Raw genomic sequence first — 15736 nt, forward strand, 5'->3', positions numbered from 1 at the left:
AGCTGGGCAGCCCAGGTGGCTGCTGGGATGTGGCCCTGCCAGAACGCAGGTTCCCAGGGCTCCACGCCCTCTTCCGACCACCGCCCTCCGATGCTCTGACTGTGGGAGGTCTGCCCTAGAGGTGCCACAGCTCACCCTCCTCCCTTCCCAGGACCTGGAGGAAATAACCTTCTAACCCCTTTCCCCGGCCTCTTAACTTCTTCCAAGTCTTAGACATGTAGGCTTTCCAACCTTGTTCTCACTCCTTCCACCTGTCCTTGCCTGGCGGCTTCTCCGGGCCCCTAGGTCCTAGGCACCCTGAGGTCAGGCAGTGTGAGTCACTTAGGTCCGGCCCAGGCCTGGGCTTGGGCCCTGCTGGAAAGGGAACCGTGTGGGGCGGCTTAGTCATTCTCTGGCCTGCTGCAATCCACTCTCCAGGCCTGGGGGCAGCTAATGAAATCCTGCCTCTCAGACCAGAGGAGCCAGGGGGCCAGAGGCTCATCTTACGGTTAATATGAAAATTGCAGGGAAGACGCTGCCTTCCAGGGCTTTCCTGCGGAAGACTGCACCCAGGCTCAGGTTCTCTCCTTTCCCCAGTGCTCTCACCAGGAAGCTGTGATGACTGAGTCTCTCAAAGAATGAAACAGGATTGAATGAATAGAGGAACGACGAAAGCCAATGGCCTTGTCACAGTTTGGACACAGCTGACCGCTCTGTTGCATCCGTCAGCGCTGAGGCTCACCCTAGGATGTTCACAGCCACTATACACAGGTGTGGAGAACTTAACAGCTCTTATCTGGTCCTTATCTGACCCAGTCAACCTCCTCCAACCTTCCAAATCTTTTCAGTCTGAAACTTGGGCAAAATCTCCTATATTCGTCTCCTTTGAACACCCCCTTCAACTTCCTGTGCTAACCACAAACCTGGCTGCCCCCAAGGACAGCATCCCCCAGACATGCTCTTTCTTTCCGCACACCCACACTCATGGTGCCTGGAGGTGGCAGGCTCTTCCTCACTCTTCGCTGCTGCATCTACACAACTGTCCCTGTGTACTCCCTTGAACCTCTGGCTCCTTAGACTCCTGGCATTCTCCTCAGCCGTCTGCAAATGCCCGTCCGTGTCTCAGACCACCGGGTGACTCACCCTCATTCCTTGAAGATTCAGACATCTGGCTCACTGTCTGTCTTTGAAGGCAGGGACTGATTGGCACAGAGTAGGTGCTCAGGACATATGTGTTGAATGAAATTAGATTTTCCAGGTAAGAAAATGCAGGCATGGAAGAATGGCAGGGCCAGGATCCAAGCGAGCACAGAAACTCATACAGCTCTTTACTTAACCCATGCCTGCATCACTCCCCAGGAAGAAGTAACCAATCTGATGGGTCAGTTTCAAGAACACCCACTGGGAGTCCCTGAGGGTTGAAAGGTCAGCAGAGGACTGGATATCTGATGATATCAAGGAATTACTGTTAAATTTCCAGGTGCGATAATGGTGTAATATTGAAAAAAATCGTCCTTATCTTTTAGAGAAATTTACTGAAATGTTTATGGCTGGAATGATACGATGTCTGAGACTTCTTTCCCAATAACCAGCGGGGAGGGGAGGCATGGGAGGAAGAGCAGATTGAGCAACACTGGCCGCATGCTGATACCTGGGGGAGGGAGTGACGGTACGTGGGAGTGCAGTATTTTACTCTCTATACTTTGAAGGTGTTTGACAAAGTTCGTAATAACAGAGTAAACAAAAAAGTCTGCCTGGACGCATCTCTCTCTTGGACCAGGCAACACCGCCTCTCTGGCGCTCTTTTCCCAATCTCTCCCCGGCGCACACAGCGCAGGAGCCTACAGTGCTCTCCTCGCTACGCCGCCTCCACTGTCCCCGGGCTGCGGCAGGATTCTGGGAGCCTCACCAGGACCCCTGACTCTGGATGCAGAGACCACGCTCGCAGAGGAGCCTTCCTTCTCACAGCTCTTTTCCCATCTTTATGTCTGTGCCCCCGGGGTTCTGCCCTGACCATCGCACGTCCTCCTCTGTCATCTCCCTGGGAAACCTCATCCGTGCCTCCCCTGTATCTGAACAAGCAGCTGTGCTCACGACCCCCAGATCCTCATTTCCAGCCCAGATTTCCCTCCCATGGCAGACTTCTGTGTGAGCCCACTTCACTCTCTGGCTACTGCCCAGTCCCTCGGGGCTGGTACATCTGACGGCCACTTCTCAGCACACATCTCCCGGGACTTCCTTGCAGTGCTGGACATTGTAGGCACTCCCTCCTTTGGTCTCCACGACCCTGCATCTTCTTTTTTTTTTGGCCACGCCGCACAGCTTACAGGATATTAGTCAGCAGTGAAAGCACAGAGTCCTAACCGCTGGACCGCCAGAGAATTCCCCAACCCTGCGACTTCTAACCCTTCTCTACTCTCTCTCCTCCTTTATGTTTTCTGTTTTGTTTTAATTTTTTGGGTGTGCTGCGCAGCATGTGGGATCTTAGTTCCCCGACCAGGGATCAAACCAGCGCCCCCTTCATTGGAAGTGTGGAGTCTTAACCACTGGACCGCCAGGGAAGTCCTCTCCTCCTTTATGAACGCCTCTGACACCCCTCACATAGCCCGCCGGCATTCGGTCCTCGCCCCACTGTCTTCACATCCCCAGGCTCTCACTGGGCCTGGAGAATGGACTGATCAGTCAGGTGGAGGTGAAGCAACGGTGGGGCCAGGGCACAGAATGGTTCACTTGCCTTCTGAAGACACCCTGATGTGACAACAGGGACCCTACATCCAAGCAACAGCATTTCAGTGACTTCCCTAGGGTGCTGAGAGGTAACAAGAGTAAGTAGGGGTGAAAAAATTAATATTAATAGCAGTGGCTAACACGTATGGGCGCGTATCATGGCCAGGCCTCTTCTATACGTCATCACAGCGACTCTTTCCCAGGCCTAACATTACCCCTTGTATTGATAAGGAAAGGAAGGTACAGAGCCAGGCTCTGAACCCAGGCCATTTGATTTCATCGCCAGCACTCAGCACTCCTCGTGGAGGTGGTGCAGCAGATGCCGTGAGCCTCAGAGCCAGACGGTTCTACAGGATGAGGAAGGGGGGCGGGGGCAATGGCCTGACAACTGAGATGTGGCAGGTGGCAGAAAGGGAACAGCCTCCACTAGGGCACCTCAGGGAAGGTGGTGTCCTTCCACCTCATTCCTGCATGGAGGCCACCTCCAGGCCTTGCTGATTGAAAATCCTAACCGTTTCTTACCTCTGTCTTCCCATCAGCCCTGAACAGTTCCAGTGCAGGATCCTTCATCTCTTGCCTAGACTGCTGAGACAGTGTCCCAACTGGTTTCTGTTCTTGCCTGGAACCCTCTAGGTCACGCTGCAGCCACACTGACCCGACTGCATGCTAATCTACAGCCTAAAACTGGTCCATAGCTCCCTCCTGCCTTCAGAGCAACGTCCACGCTCCTTACCGTGGCAGAGAAAGCCCTTCGTGATCCGGCTACTGCCTACGTCTGCGGCCTCTCACCTCCTGCCTAAAACTTTTACATACAGTATATATAAAAGGAAAATGCAAGAGACCAAACATAGGAGTAAACAGAAGCCAGGGGGCAGGTAAAAGCAGTGAGAGCAGTTTGCAGTGGGTGCTGGCAGGGGATGAAGCAGCAGGAAGATATGTGAAGAGAGGCAGAGACAGAGAGACCACCAGGGTCCTGGTGAAAATGAGGCAGGGCTGGAGCCACTGCTGAGGGGCTGAGACAGGTCAGGGGCTCTCCCGGACCCAAGATGAGATTTCCACTCCTGAACCCCATTCCAGGCAACAGGAGGCCCAGCTGTAAGGCTATTTCTGGCTTCTCAAGAGATTCCCAAGTCTCTCTTATTTCCTTGAAATAACTCGAAATTACTCGAGCCCGACTGAATGAACCCAAAAAGCCTAAGACAATATGGATGGGAACGGAAGCCAAGGATGGGGATGTGAATCTCCTGGGAAACATGTGGAGTGAGAAGAGAAGACTTCTAGGATGGAGCCCTAGCTAATGCTGACTCTTAAGGGACGCACGGAAATCCAGGACACAGAGGAAGAGAATGAGAGAGCCTGGCGAGGGAAACAGGAGCAGCACTGAAATGACCGACTCAAGGGTCCAAGCAGGAGAGCGTCTCAGGAAGGGCCGGTCAACACAGAAAGTGTTTCAGAGCGATCAGAAACGACGGGACTGACTGATGCGTGTCCCTTGGACTCAGCAGCCTTGAGTCACTGGTGAACTTGGTGGGAGGCATGTCAGGTGAAGGGGGAAGCCCGGCTGCGAGGGGTGAAGGGTGAGTGGGAGTGAGGAGGGCGAAGGGGCAGAGCACCCCTGGGGCTGCAGTTTTCTCCAGTTTTCTCACGGTGGAGGGGGTGGAGGAGGGGAGGGAGGGAGGGAGGGAGGGAGCTTTGGGGAGCATAAGGCCTGAACAGTGCAGTGGGGTTGGAGATGGGCATGTGAGAGACTGATGAGCAGGGACGAGCGCTGGCTGAACCATGAGTCTGCTCGGACTCCGGGAGATTGACACTAAGATCCCTCGCCACCCAGATGCAGGAGTAGAGAAGCTGCTCAAAGCACAAGCTCCAGATGCCCAGGGTCCAGGCTGGGAGCAGCGGGAGATGAGCGGTATAAGCGAAGGGTGCTGTAAGAGGCGTTTGGATTTTCCACATGGGCTCTTGCTGTGAAGGGACAGGTGCCGGGAGAGGCTAGCTGACTGGGAGAACTTAAGGTACCTGAACATATGAATCACCCGGGAAGCAGCTCTGGGTGCTAGAAAGCTTTAGTGCTTGGCCATGGGGAAGGGTGGAGGAGGTATGGGGGCATCCTGGCACGGAGAGGTAACGTCTGTGGGTTGTTTGAGGGGGTGAGGAGGTCCTCTGAGGGAAGAGGAGAATCGAAGCAGAGAGGAGGGCTGTGAGCTTGCTCCAAGATGGGCATGTGGTGGCTGGGGAGCAGCAGGGAGGAGGCAGGGGCTGGACCAGGACAAGGAGAGGGCCAGGGAAGGGAAGTTCAGGGAGAAGGACGCTTGGTGGGCAGAGGCCTGCAGGCAGGGATGGATGCCTTCCAGGGAGCTCTGAGCAGCCAGCCCCGAAGCTGGCTCGTCCCTTGGCCATTCGTTTGTACACGCGCAGTCAGAGGCTGTCCTTCCTGCTGGCACTTAGCCCTCCCTCGTCCTGCCCAGGGGCTGCCCCCCGCCCAGCCCTGCACCTCTTTGATGGCTGCCATGCGCACGGTCTCATAGTAGTGCAGGGGCGCATTGGGTGTGCTCATGTCGTAGCCGAAGCCTGCAACTGCCACCTCATCGCAGCCGTGTAGTGCCATGGTCACTGCCACACTGCCGAGGGTCGGGATGTTCTGGATGGAGGGCAAGGGGGTTCCGAGTGAGGCGGAGACCCTCAGCGAAGCTCTCCAGAGCTGAGCTCTGCTCCTGAGAACTGAATCCTCTGTCCCCACCCTGCCGCCCTGTCCTTCCTTCCCAAGGCACCTCTGGCCCAGGTCCCCTTCTCCCTCTCCCAGGATCCAGACATCTCACCCCGCGGCCCATGAGGCCGTTGTTGAAAGGCAGTCCGATGAGGGTGAAGGCGGCTTCCTGGATGAAATATGGGTTGAGGATGCGAATCTCAGGGGGTTCCTTGGGCACCCGAGTGGCCACAGATTTCCAGAAGCCATCTGACGCGCTCTGTAGACACAGCACAAGTGGGCATGAGCGGGCACACAGCTTGTGAGGGGACTGGGTGAGTGGTGGGGACCCAAAGTGTGTACAGGCTAATGAGAAACAAGGTGGGGGGCATAAGGTGTGTACAGGGAGCCTGGGGCATGGGGAACAAACACGGCTGGAGGACGGACGACCTGGTGGGTGCTGGGGACACAGGATGTGTGGCAGAGACAAGGTACATGGTAGGGCACAGCGAGCACAGTGGGGCCAGTGTGGATGGAGGATACCAAGTGAGCTGCAGGGCGGGGCACAGGGCGTGGGGCACTGGGCTGTGCTGCTCTGACCTTGGGCGGGGGGGTGGGTCTTGGGCCACGAGGAAGACCCAACGGCCCAGCAGTACCCCTCCCCTTCGCCGCTACTGAGGGGCCCAGGAGGAGCCTGCCCTCTCTCTCCTATCTGCTCTGCTGGGCTCGCCTCCTTTCCCTTCTGCTGAATTTCCTCGCTCTCAGTCAACTGTTCTAAAGTGAACCTGAAAAATAAAGACAGAATGTGAGCTAGTATGGCAGAGCAGAAAACAACACTCCAACCCCAGTTCTGCCACCGATGGAGCTGGGTGACTTTGGGCAGGTGACAAGCTCTCTAGGCTTCAGTTCTTTAATTGCAGAATGGGATGATTCTTCCCTGAGGGATCTCAGTACCGGATTGGAAAGGCATCAGCTCTGAAACAAACCTGACACCCCAGGGTCCACTCCAGGGCTACAAATTCCTCTCCTTCTACCTCTCTCCCTTCCTCTAGTTCCCAGCCCTGCCTTTCTGTTCAGTACACGAGCCCTCCCTGGTCTAGTCCCTTGAGTATATCGCTTCAGCCACTCTCGTGAGCACACTCAACTCCCTGCCCCTTGTCATTCTATTGTCCTAGCCCAGGGGGACCATGAACTTAGATCAACCCATACATCCACCTTTCCCACCCTTACAACTGGGCTCCTGAGTGCTGCTGGAGAAAGTCACAAACCAACCCTGTAGGCTGGAGAGATGTCCCAGGGATGTCCCATAGCCTATGTAAGCAACCCCTCTGTTGCTGGACATCTCAGTTGTTTCTGGTTCCCCCAGATCTGCTCCTCCTTCTGTGTTCCCTAACCTCTGCTGTCCACTCCATCTTCCAAACCAGAAGCCTGGGAATCGAGTTTGCATCCCTCTTCATCTCTCCAGCTCGTTCTGTCCTACTGGTCATCTGGGTCATTTCGATTCTATTTTCAATAGAATCCCACGGATCCATCCTTTCTTCCCAAGCCCACTGCTACCACCTAAAGTCCAGGTCTCATCATCTTTCAAATGGACTATTATAATGAGGCCATGTCCAGTGTCTGTCTTGTTGGCCACTAACCGCCCCCAGAGCCCAGTAGAGTGACTGGAAAAGTACAAAATAATTGTTGAGTTCCATTCACCCAAAATGAGTGCCCAGAATGGGCCACCTCTGCCTCCCAAACCACTTTCTGCTCTCTGCCAGAATGATCTTTCTATATACAAACCAGATCACATCACCACTGCCCACAGGAGATCAGAAATTTTTAGCCAGTAATGCTGCCTGCTGCTCCAGTTTTCATTTCAGCCCATCTTAAGTCCGCATCTGCTGATTCGTGCCTCCATTCTTTTGCTGATGCTGCTCCTTCTGTCTCTAATGGTCTCCCCGCCTCCACCCACCTGATCCACCCTACTTGTTTCTTAAGACTCAGCATCTTCTCCTTTCTCATGTCTTTCCTGAATACCTTCATCCCAAGGTAGAAATGACCTCTAACCTTTGGGAGGTGATAAAATATGGAGTTAAGATCTGCTATAGGGGCTTCCCTGGTGGCACAGTGGTTGAGAATCCCCCTGCCAATGCAGGGGACACGGGTTTGAGCCCTGGTCAGGGAAGATCCCACATGCTGCAGAGCAACTAAGCCCATGCACCACAACTACTGAGCCTGCACTCTGGAGTCCATGAGCCACAACTACTGAGGCTGCGTGCCGCAACTACTGAAGCCTGCATGTCTAGAGCCCATGCTCTGCGACAGAAGAAGCCACCACTGTGAGAAGCCCACGCACTGCAACACAGAGTAGCCCCTGCTCACCGCAACCAGAGAAAGCCCGTGCACGACAATGAAGACCCAACGCAGCCAAAAATAAATAAATAAAATAAATTTATATAAAAAAAGATCTGCTATGCTTTGAAAGTTTGTGGCCCATCCCCGCCCCCCAATTCATTTATGTTGAACACCTAATGCCCAAGGTGATGGTATTAGGAGGTGGGCCTTTGAGAAGTGATTAGGTCCTGAGGGTGAAGCCCTCGAGAATGGGATCAGCACCCTTACAAAAGAGGCCCAAGAGATCCCTCGCTCCTTCCACCAAGTGAGGACATGATGATTTATGAACCAGGAAGCCCTCACCAAACACCAAGTCTGCCAGTGCCATGATCCTGGCCTTCCAGCCTCCAGAACTGTGAGAAACAAATGTCTGTTGTTCATAAGCCACCCAGTCTGTGGTATTTTGTTATAGCAACATGAGCTGACCAAGACAGAAGATCCTTGGGCCCAGATCCAAACTCAGCTCTGGTCACTCAACTGTGTGGAGGCCTTGGGCAAGAAAACTATCATTTCCCTATGGATAAACCAGGGATACTAAGGGTATTTATCTTGTGTTGTGAGAACTCAATGAGATAATTCAGGCTGAGTGCCCAGCTCACAGTCACTGGTCAGCTCCTATCACCACCGCCATTAGCCCCAGGGCAGGGGCTCACATCCGATTCACTTCTGTGGTCCAGCAGCGCAGCGCCGGGCGCGGGTGTGTAAGGGGACATGAACTCCATCCCGGCTCCTCCACTGCCCTCAGCATCTCTTCAGGCTTGTCTTCTGCGGCCTTTAATGGACTGTCTGCTCCAGCCACCCCCTCCTCACATCTCCCCGTCTCTGGCAACACCTCTCTCTCGGGCAAATTCTATCCGTCCTCCAAGCGTCAGCTCAAAGGATGGGCCTTTAGGGCCAACTTCGCTGGGTCTCAGCCCCAGTGAGATGAGACAGCAGACCCCAGACCGGCTTCCTCCTGTGCCTCCCTCTGTGTCCAGAAGTGTGTGTGTGTAAGGGGGTAAAGGTCGGGACAGTGAGACCCAGCAGGAAAGGGAACGGTGGAGAAATGGCCAAGATCTTAGGCAGAACTGGGGAGAAGCCCCTCCTGGGAGGATCAGGTGTGTACTCAAAGGAATGGCAGGTACCAGCCTGTGCTGAGCAAAGCACAGCCCCCGTCCCTTCTCCAGAGCCCAGCAGGCCCCAACATCCTCCCCGCACCCTACAACCCCGGGTCCCTGCCCACGCCTGCCCACATACCCCTCAAGAGGAGGAAGGCCAGGGGCTGCTCGGGAAGGGACGGAGAGGCAGTAATGGCACAGCTGGGGGTGTGGAGGCTACAGGCTGGTTTTCATAGATATTATTTATGTCTCTTCAACTTTCACCCACTTCACAGGTACGGGACCCAAGATGAAGCAACGGGTTCAAGGTCACGTGAGAGTCTGTACCAAGATGCAAACCCAACGTCGTGATGCCAGGATGGGTGTTCTTTCTGCCACACCCTTTATTATCAGCACTGCTGTTCCCACCTCGGGAGGTCTGGGGGGGCTAGTCAAGGATGGATGGGGCCTCCCTTCTCCCCGCCAGAAGCGCTGAGGTGAGTTAGGGGTCACTCCGGTTGGTGCCCTGCATCCTGTTTCACAGAGGGGACTGAGGCTCAGAGAGGCGAGGGGCCTTGCCCCGAGGCACACACAGCTGGGGAGAATCTGAGCTGGATTCAACTTCAGAGCCTGGGTCTTTCTGTGACACGAGATTCCCTCTCTGAGACAACACCTCTTGGCTTATCCCATGTGCTTAAGGGTCCCACATGTAACCACCGTGTGAAACGGTAGGAAATTAGCTTACGATCTCAAGCCCCTTTGAGAAGCTGACAAACGCTCCAGGGTGGAGCGGAGGCTTCTGCCTCTCTTCCCATCTTTACTCTTTCCCAGGAGGGGAAACAACTCATGTGACTTCTTGGATTTGAGGATACGTGTGTCACGTTTACTAGTAGGAAATGCAAAGTCACAGGTACACATACAGCTCCTTCTGGCTCCTTGTGCCCAGGCAGCGGCGGGTACGCCAAGGCAGAGCTTGCCTCCCTGGAGCAGGCCCGGCATTCCGGTCCCTGCTCTGCTCACCTGTTCTAAGAGCGCTGAAGCTCCTACCGCCTTCGGGCAGAGAGCAAGATTGGGACGGGGTGGGAACGAGTCTTATGCTTGGGACTCAAGTCTCAGAGAGCCTGCATTAGGGCACTGGGACCTGGCACCGCTATTTTATTTTTCCCACCTGTCACCGTCCTGGTGCAGGGCCTCCTCAGGAATCCCAGGGAAAGGAGGAACAGGAAGACCAGGATCTGGCTGGGGCATCACTGTGTCAGACAAATACTAAGTAAACACAACTGCAGCCTGTCTCTCAAATAAAAGCCATGGCTCCCCGTCTCAGAAAAATCATACACAGGTACACACACACAACACGCCGCACACCACTGCCAAAGGGAGCAGGGTCCCTGGAAGCGAGGGCATTTGGCGACTTGAGATTGAGAATCTCTGTGTGGGGCAAGAAGAGAGGAGAACCTTATAGACACCAACACTGAAGGGGTCGGTGGGAGCAGCGGAGCCTGCGGAGGAGACTGAGAACCAACAGTAAGAGCGATGAGGAGACGCAGGGAGGGTGTGATGCCACGGGAGACTGTGGGCCTCGGAGTCTGGGAAACCCACGTCCACATCCAGATTCCGCATCTGTGCAACCAGGGCGTGTCACAGGACTTCTTCAGGCCTCAAGTTCCTCGCACATAACGGGGGCGTCAGGCCCACTGCCCAGACAGCCATGACGATTAAATGAAGAGCTGTGCGTTTTACAGCATCCGGCCCCATGTCTGGCACATGGCAGGGGCTCAATAAATCTTGTCTGTTATGATTCTGAGCGTCACAGAAGCCGAGAGTGAAGCAGAGGGTGTGGCCAGCCATGTTAGAGGCCACACACAGGCCAGTTCACAGACTATACACACGCTCAGACGGGGGCCAGCTTTGTCCCTGGGTGCCCTGCAGGAGGGCAGTGGATGTTGGAGGCCTTCCTACTGCTGGGTGACACTGCCAAGCCTGCCACCAGAACACAGCCCTGTTCCAGAGGCCTATCCAAGCGGCCCAAGGCCTCGCACATCTCGCTTCCCTGACCCACAGGACACAGCACAGAGGCCTGTAAAGCCAGCCAGTGACACCGGCCTGGAGTGGCCAAAGCTCTCCTCAAGGCCACCTGTGGGCCGCATGCTTGGCTGAATCCCTCCTCCCGGAATGTCCCTGCCTCAGTCCAGCCTGGACCCAGCTCATCTGCGTGGAGCCGCTGGCCTCCTGCTGATGCAACTCGTTCTGCTCTTGTCAGAACAGCCAGGAGCAACGGGGGAAAGCATCTGGGAAGAAGTACCTGCCCAGCCGGGCTCCCACAGTGCTTCCCTGCGCCCTTGCAGGCTGCTTCTCCTGCAGCCTCTTCCTCCTTCTCTGTGGGGGGAGAAGCAGTCTGCCTGCCGAGGTGAGAGGTCTGGGAGCGGAAAGCCTGACCGTGGCTGGCTTTCTGCAGCCAGGAGTAAGGGCAGGTGTGGTCACTCCTGCCTACACCACCACCCCTCCTCGCTGCTACTGCCTGAGGACAGGTCACCAGCTCGCTGGGGTCACTCCAGGAGCCACCAGACCTCCTTGCCTCCATCGTGCCTTCCTTCAATTCCGCACAATCTGATCTTGACACTCCCAGGGCTAAAATCTTCGGAGGCTTTCCACCACCCACTGAGACAGCTTGTCAGGATCATTAAGAGTGCCGGTCTTTTTTTTTTTTTCCTTACTCAAAAGGAGTTTATAACCCAGGAGGAAAGACAGGGCTGTGTACAAATATCTCAATACACGGTATAATTATTATGATATGAGAAAGAGCCAAAAAGAGGTTTAAAACATCTGCTATACTTATGTAAAATATATACATAGAAGACATACCCCCAAATGTTCACATGCATAAAACTTAAAATGGGAGGAAGAGCAAGGTGACATACTAAGGAAACTATCAGTAAAATGAAGTAGAGCTTGAAAAGAGAGCTATTTACAGATGTACAAAATATTTCAGAACTAATGATTAACCTGGATTAACCAATCAACGAATACATGAGTCTCTGTTATATATAAACTATTTACTTTCTGTACAAATATATTCTATAATATTTCAGACAACAAATAACCCTCAAAACATTGATTACCATCATACAAAAAGAGACCTTTAAGAACATCTGGTCTGGGCGGGGGGTGGGGGGGATGAATTGGGAGGTTGGCATTGACATATATACACTATTGATACTATGTATAAAATAGACAACTAATGAGAACCTGCTGTACAGCACAGGGAACTCTACTCAGTGCTCTGCGATGACCTAAATGGGAAGGAAATCCAAAAAAGAGGGGATATAGCTGATTCACTTTGCTGTACAGTAGAAACTAACACAACATTATAAAGCAACTATACTCCAGTAAAAATTAACTTAAAAAATTTGCTTTCGGGGGCTTCCCTGGTGGCGCAGTGGTTGAGAGTCCGCCTGCTGATGCAGGGGACACGGGTTCGTGCCCCGGTCCGGGAAGATCCCACATGCCGTGGAGTGGCTGGGCCCGTGAGCCATGGCCGCTGAGCCTGCACGTCCGGAGCCTGTGCTCCACAATGGGAGAGGCCACAACAGTGAGAGGCCCGCGTACCGAAAAAAAAAAAAAAAAAAAAAAAAAATTTGCTTTCGGGGCTTCCCTGGTGGCGCGGTGGTTAAGAATCCACCTACCAATGCAGGGAACAAGGGTTCGAGCCCTGGTCCCGGAAGACTCCCACATGCCATGGAGCAACTAAGCCCGTGCACCACAACTACTGAGCCTGCGCTCTAGAGCCCATGAGCCACAACTACTGAAGACGGCATGCCTAGAGCCCGTGCTCTGTAACAAGAGAAGCCACCGCAATGAGAGGCCCGCGCACCGCAATGAAGAGTAGCCCCCAGCTCGCTGCAACTCGAGAAAGCCCATGCACAGCAACGAAGACCCAATGCAGCCAAAAATAAATAAATAAAATAAATTAATTTAAAAAATTGCTTTCGGGGGGAGGGATAAATTGGGAGACTGGGATTGACATATACATACTACTGTATGTAAAATAGATAACTGATAAGGACCTACTGTATAGCACAGGGAACTCTACTCAATACTCTGTAACCACCTATATGGGAAAAGAATCCAAAAAAGAGTGGATATATGTATATGTATAACTGATTCACTTTGCTGTACAGCAGAAACTAACACAACACTGTAAATCAACTATACTCCAATAAAAAAACAAACAAAAAAACCCCCCAAAAAACAAAACAAAAAAGAACATCTGGTCTAATCCCCTCTTACAGAAACCAAGGCCCTGAAAGGTTTGTCTTCCTATCTAATCCATTTCCCCCAAGGGATCCAGCGACCACCATTCCTCCACAATGACTCCGACTTGAATGCTCACTCTCCCTTGATGGTTCCCTCTCCCAGGTCTCCAAGAACCTAGCAACACCAGGTCTGTGGCTCCTGTGCAGATCCATCCCACAACTGCCTCCTTCCCGCCTTCCTCAGCCCACCCCTGCTTGCGGATTGGGCTGCCCCAGTAATTCTGTGGGTCTGCTTTTGAACCCTAACTACTAACTCTGTATCCCTCAGAAAGTTCTTCACCCTTTCAAAGTCTCATTATCATCATCTAAGAATATGGGAAATCAGACTGGCTCCTTCTTCATAGTGTTTCTGTGCCGTGACAGTTACAAGTCACACACATCACGTTTGGCACAAAGGCAGCTCGTTAGCTTCTGCTATTGTTAGTCCACAGGACAAAGTCCAAGCTCCTTGATGTGACTTTGGCTAACAAGACCCTTCACCGTCTGTCCCCTGTCTACCCAGCCTCACCTCCAGCCATTGCCACCATGTCCGTCAAGGCTCAAACCCCTAAGATTTGTGGGGCTAGGGACAAAATTACAAATGGATGTCCACATACCACATATCTAAGTTTTAGATTCCAAATATGTGACAGTGACAGTGATGGTATCAAGCTGTTAAATATATTCTATCCTCCCCTGAAAAACCATCTGGAAGGCCAGGTTTGAATTGAGAATTCTGACTCCTGGAGACCCGTGCTGGCCCATGGTGTAGGGAGAGCTAGCCCCAGCCTGCCCTCCCCTTCCCTTCCCATCCTGGTCCCATCTCACGCTGTGGGAAGTACTGTGCACACGTGTGCGGACTGCCCAGCTTAGACATCCAAGTTCGGCTTACAGCCTCTGCAAACATCCCTCCTTGGACTTTGGAGTCTGCACAGGGAGGTGTGTTCTACCCTCAAGAGGACAGAAGTGGACTTGGCACTGCTGGGGCAAGAAATTCTGAGGTCTCCAGTACCTGGGGATGGTCTAGCAGGGGAGGATGTGAGTGGGGTGGGCATTTCCCTCTGAGCCCTGAAGAGGGGCTCAGCAAGGCAAGCACTGACCTTCTCAACAGGTGCTCGCCACTGCAGCGAGCACAGTGTGCCAGGGGCTGTCAGTGCACTGTCCCAGCGGCTCCTTGCAGCAGTGTATCTGGGAGCAACCCCGAGAAGTTTTCACCATCCCCATTGTACAGAAGAGGAAAATGAAACTCAGAGACGGGGCCTGAGGCAGAGGCATCCGTTCCTGGTACTGAATCCAGTGCTGTTTCAGCGGCCCCACCCACGCCAAAGGAGCAAGAGTGGGAGCAGCTGTGCTGGCTGGTCCAGGTGCCCGCAGCCTCTGCAGGGTCACTGGGCTGCTCCTTTAGACTCCGTATGCTGGTTGAACCATACTTTTCATAATAAACCCCTTAGGTTATATTTGAGTTTGGCCATTATAAATAACACTATAATAAAAATCTTTGTAGGCAGATTTTTCCTTCCCTTGGGTGATGGCTCCTGGTGCCAAGTGTCATTTCCTTTCCAAAAAGCTTGTCCCCAATTACACTCTGACTCGTAGCCTTTGAGAGCACCTCTCACTGCACTCTGGCCAGAATCACGTATTATAATTTAAACACATTCTCTGAAGACATGATAGGTGATAACTGGCATCCTGTCGCCTTCACGTGAATTTTCTGACTGCCAGGAAGGTTAAACATGTTTCTGTTGTTTACTAGTTATATTGCCTTCTGTGTGATCGGTTCAGTCTCCTGCTCATTAACTGCTGGGGTCCTAATGGCTTTCCTGTCAACTTTCATGATGATAACCATTTGTCATATTTCCTAAACATACTTTTCAAAGTTTTGTGGTATCCAGTCTTTTTTGGTTGTTGTTTAAAGTGTTCATATATTATCAAATCTGATTTTTCCTAGCACTTCTGTCCCTTGAAAGTTCTCTTCCCTCTAGGGCTGTGATTTCTATTCTACTTTCTTCAAAAGTACTACTTTCCTTTGGCTGTATTTTTATATTTTACTTTTTAGTCCATTTGGAATTTATTTTGATGCATGCTATGAGGAGAGGGTCAAAAACCTTTTTGAAAGCTATATTTGGAAAAAGCAATGAACAAGAAGAGGAGTCGATTTGGGGCCGGCTGTGTGATATCAACAGACAACTGAACGAGGCAGAGGCCAGGGACTGTTCAGTTTTCACTTTTTTTTTATCAAGGAGAATGATCTCGGAACCTCAGAAAGAAGATCAAACATGGCTAAGAGGAGAGAGGTGCCCAGGAGAGGCAAGAGGGGAGCAAAAGGACGCAAGGGTCCGAATCTAAAAGAATGATCTCTGGGGCAACAGAGGAGGGAGGTGGCCTACTTGTGAGGAAAGAGCCCCCACTGAGAGTCAGAAGATCTGGGTTGGGATCCTGACTCTGCCCCAAGTTCCTGCCTTCCTCTGGGTCTCAGTGTCCACAGTTATTTATTCGTTTACGCGTGCCAACTCTGTCTCAAACACAACACTGCAGGCGGTGATGGGCTTACAGAGATAAACAGGACAGTCCCTGCCCTCCAGGGGCTTATAAGAGTTGAT

At 52.7% G+C, this 15736-nt stretch overlaps 1 protein-coding gene across 3 annotated transcripts in view; it reads right to left on the bottom strand.

The window, feature by feature from the left end:
* Nucleotides 1-15736, bottom strand: part of ST3GAL3 (ST3 beta-galactoside alpha-2,3-sialyltransferase 3) — a 236808-nt gene that overhangs the window by 1075 nt on the left and 219997 nt on the right. For all 3 annotated transcript variants that reach the window (XM_049694077.1, XM_004266322.4, XM_033421903.2), the window contains 2 exons: nt 5523-5669; nt 5198-5344 (listed from right to left, as the gene is read on the bottom strand). In XM_049694077.1, coding sequence (XP_049550034.1) covers nt 5198-5344; nt 5523-5669 — 294 coding nt within the window. The remainder of the gene's footprint in view (nt 1-5197; nt 5345-5522; nt 5670-15736) is intronic.

Source organism: Orcinus orca, chromosome 1, assembly GCF_937001465.1.
Source record: "Orcinus orca chromosome 1, mOrcOrc1.1, whole genome shotgun sequence".
Taxonomy (NCBI): domain Eukaryota; kingdom Metazoa; phylum Chordata; class Mammalia; order Artiodactyla; family Delphinidae; genus Orcinus; species Orcinus orca.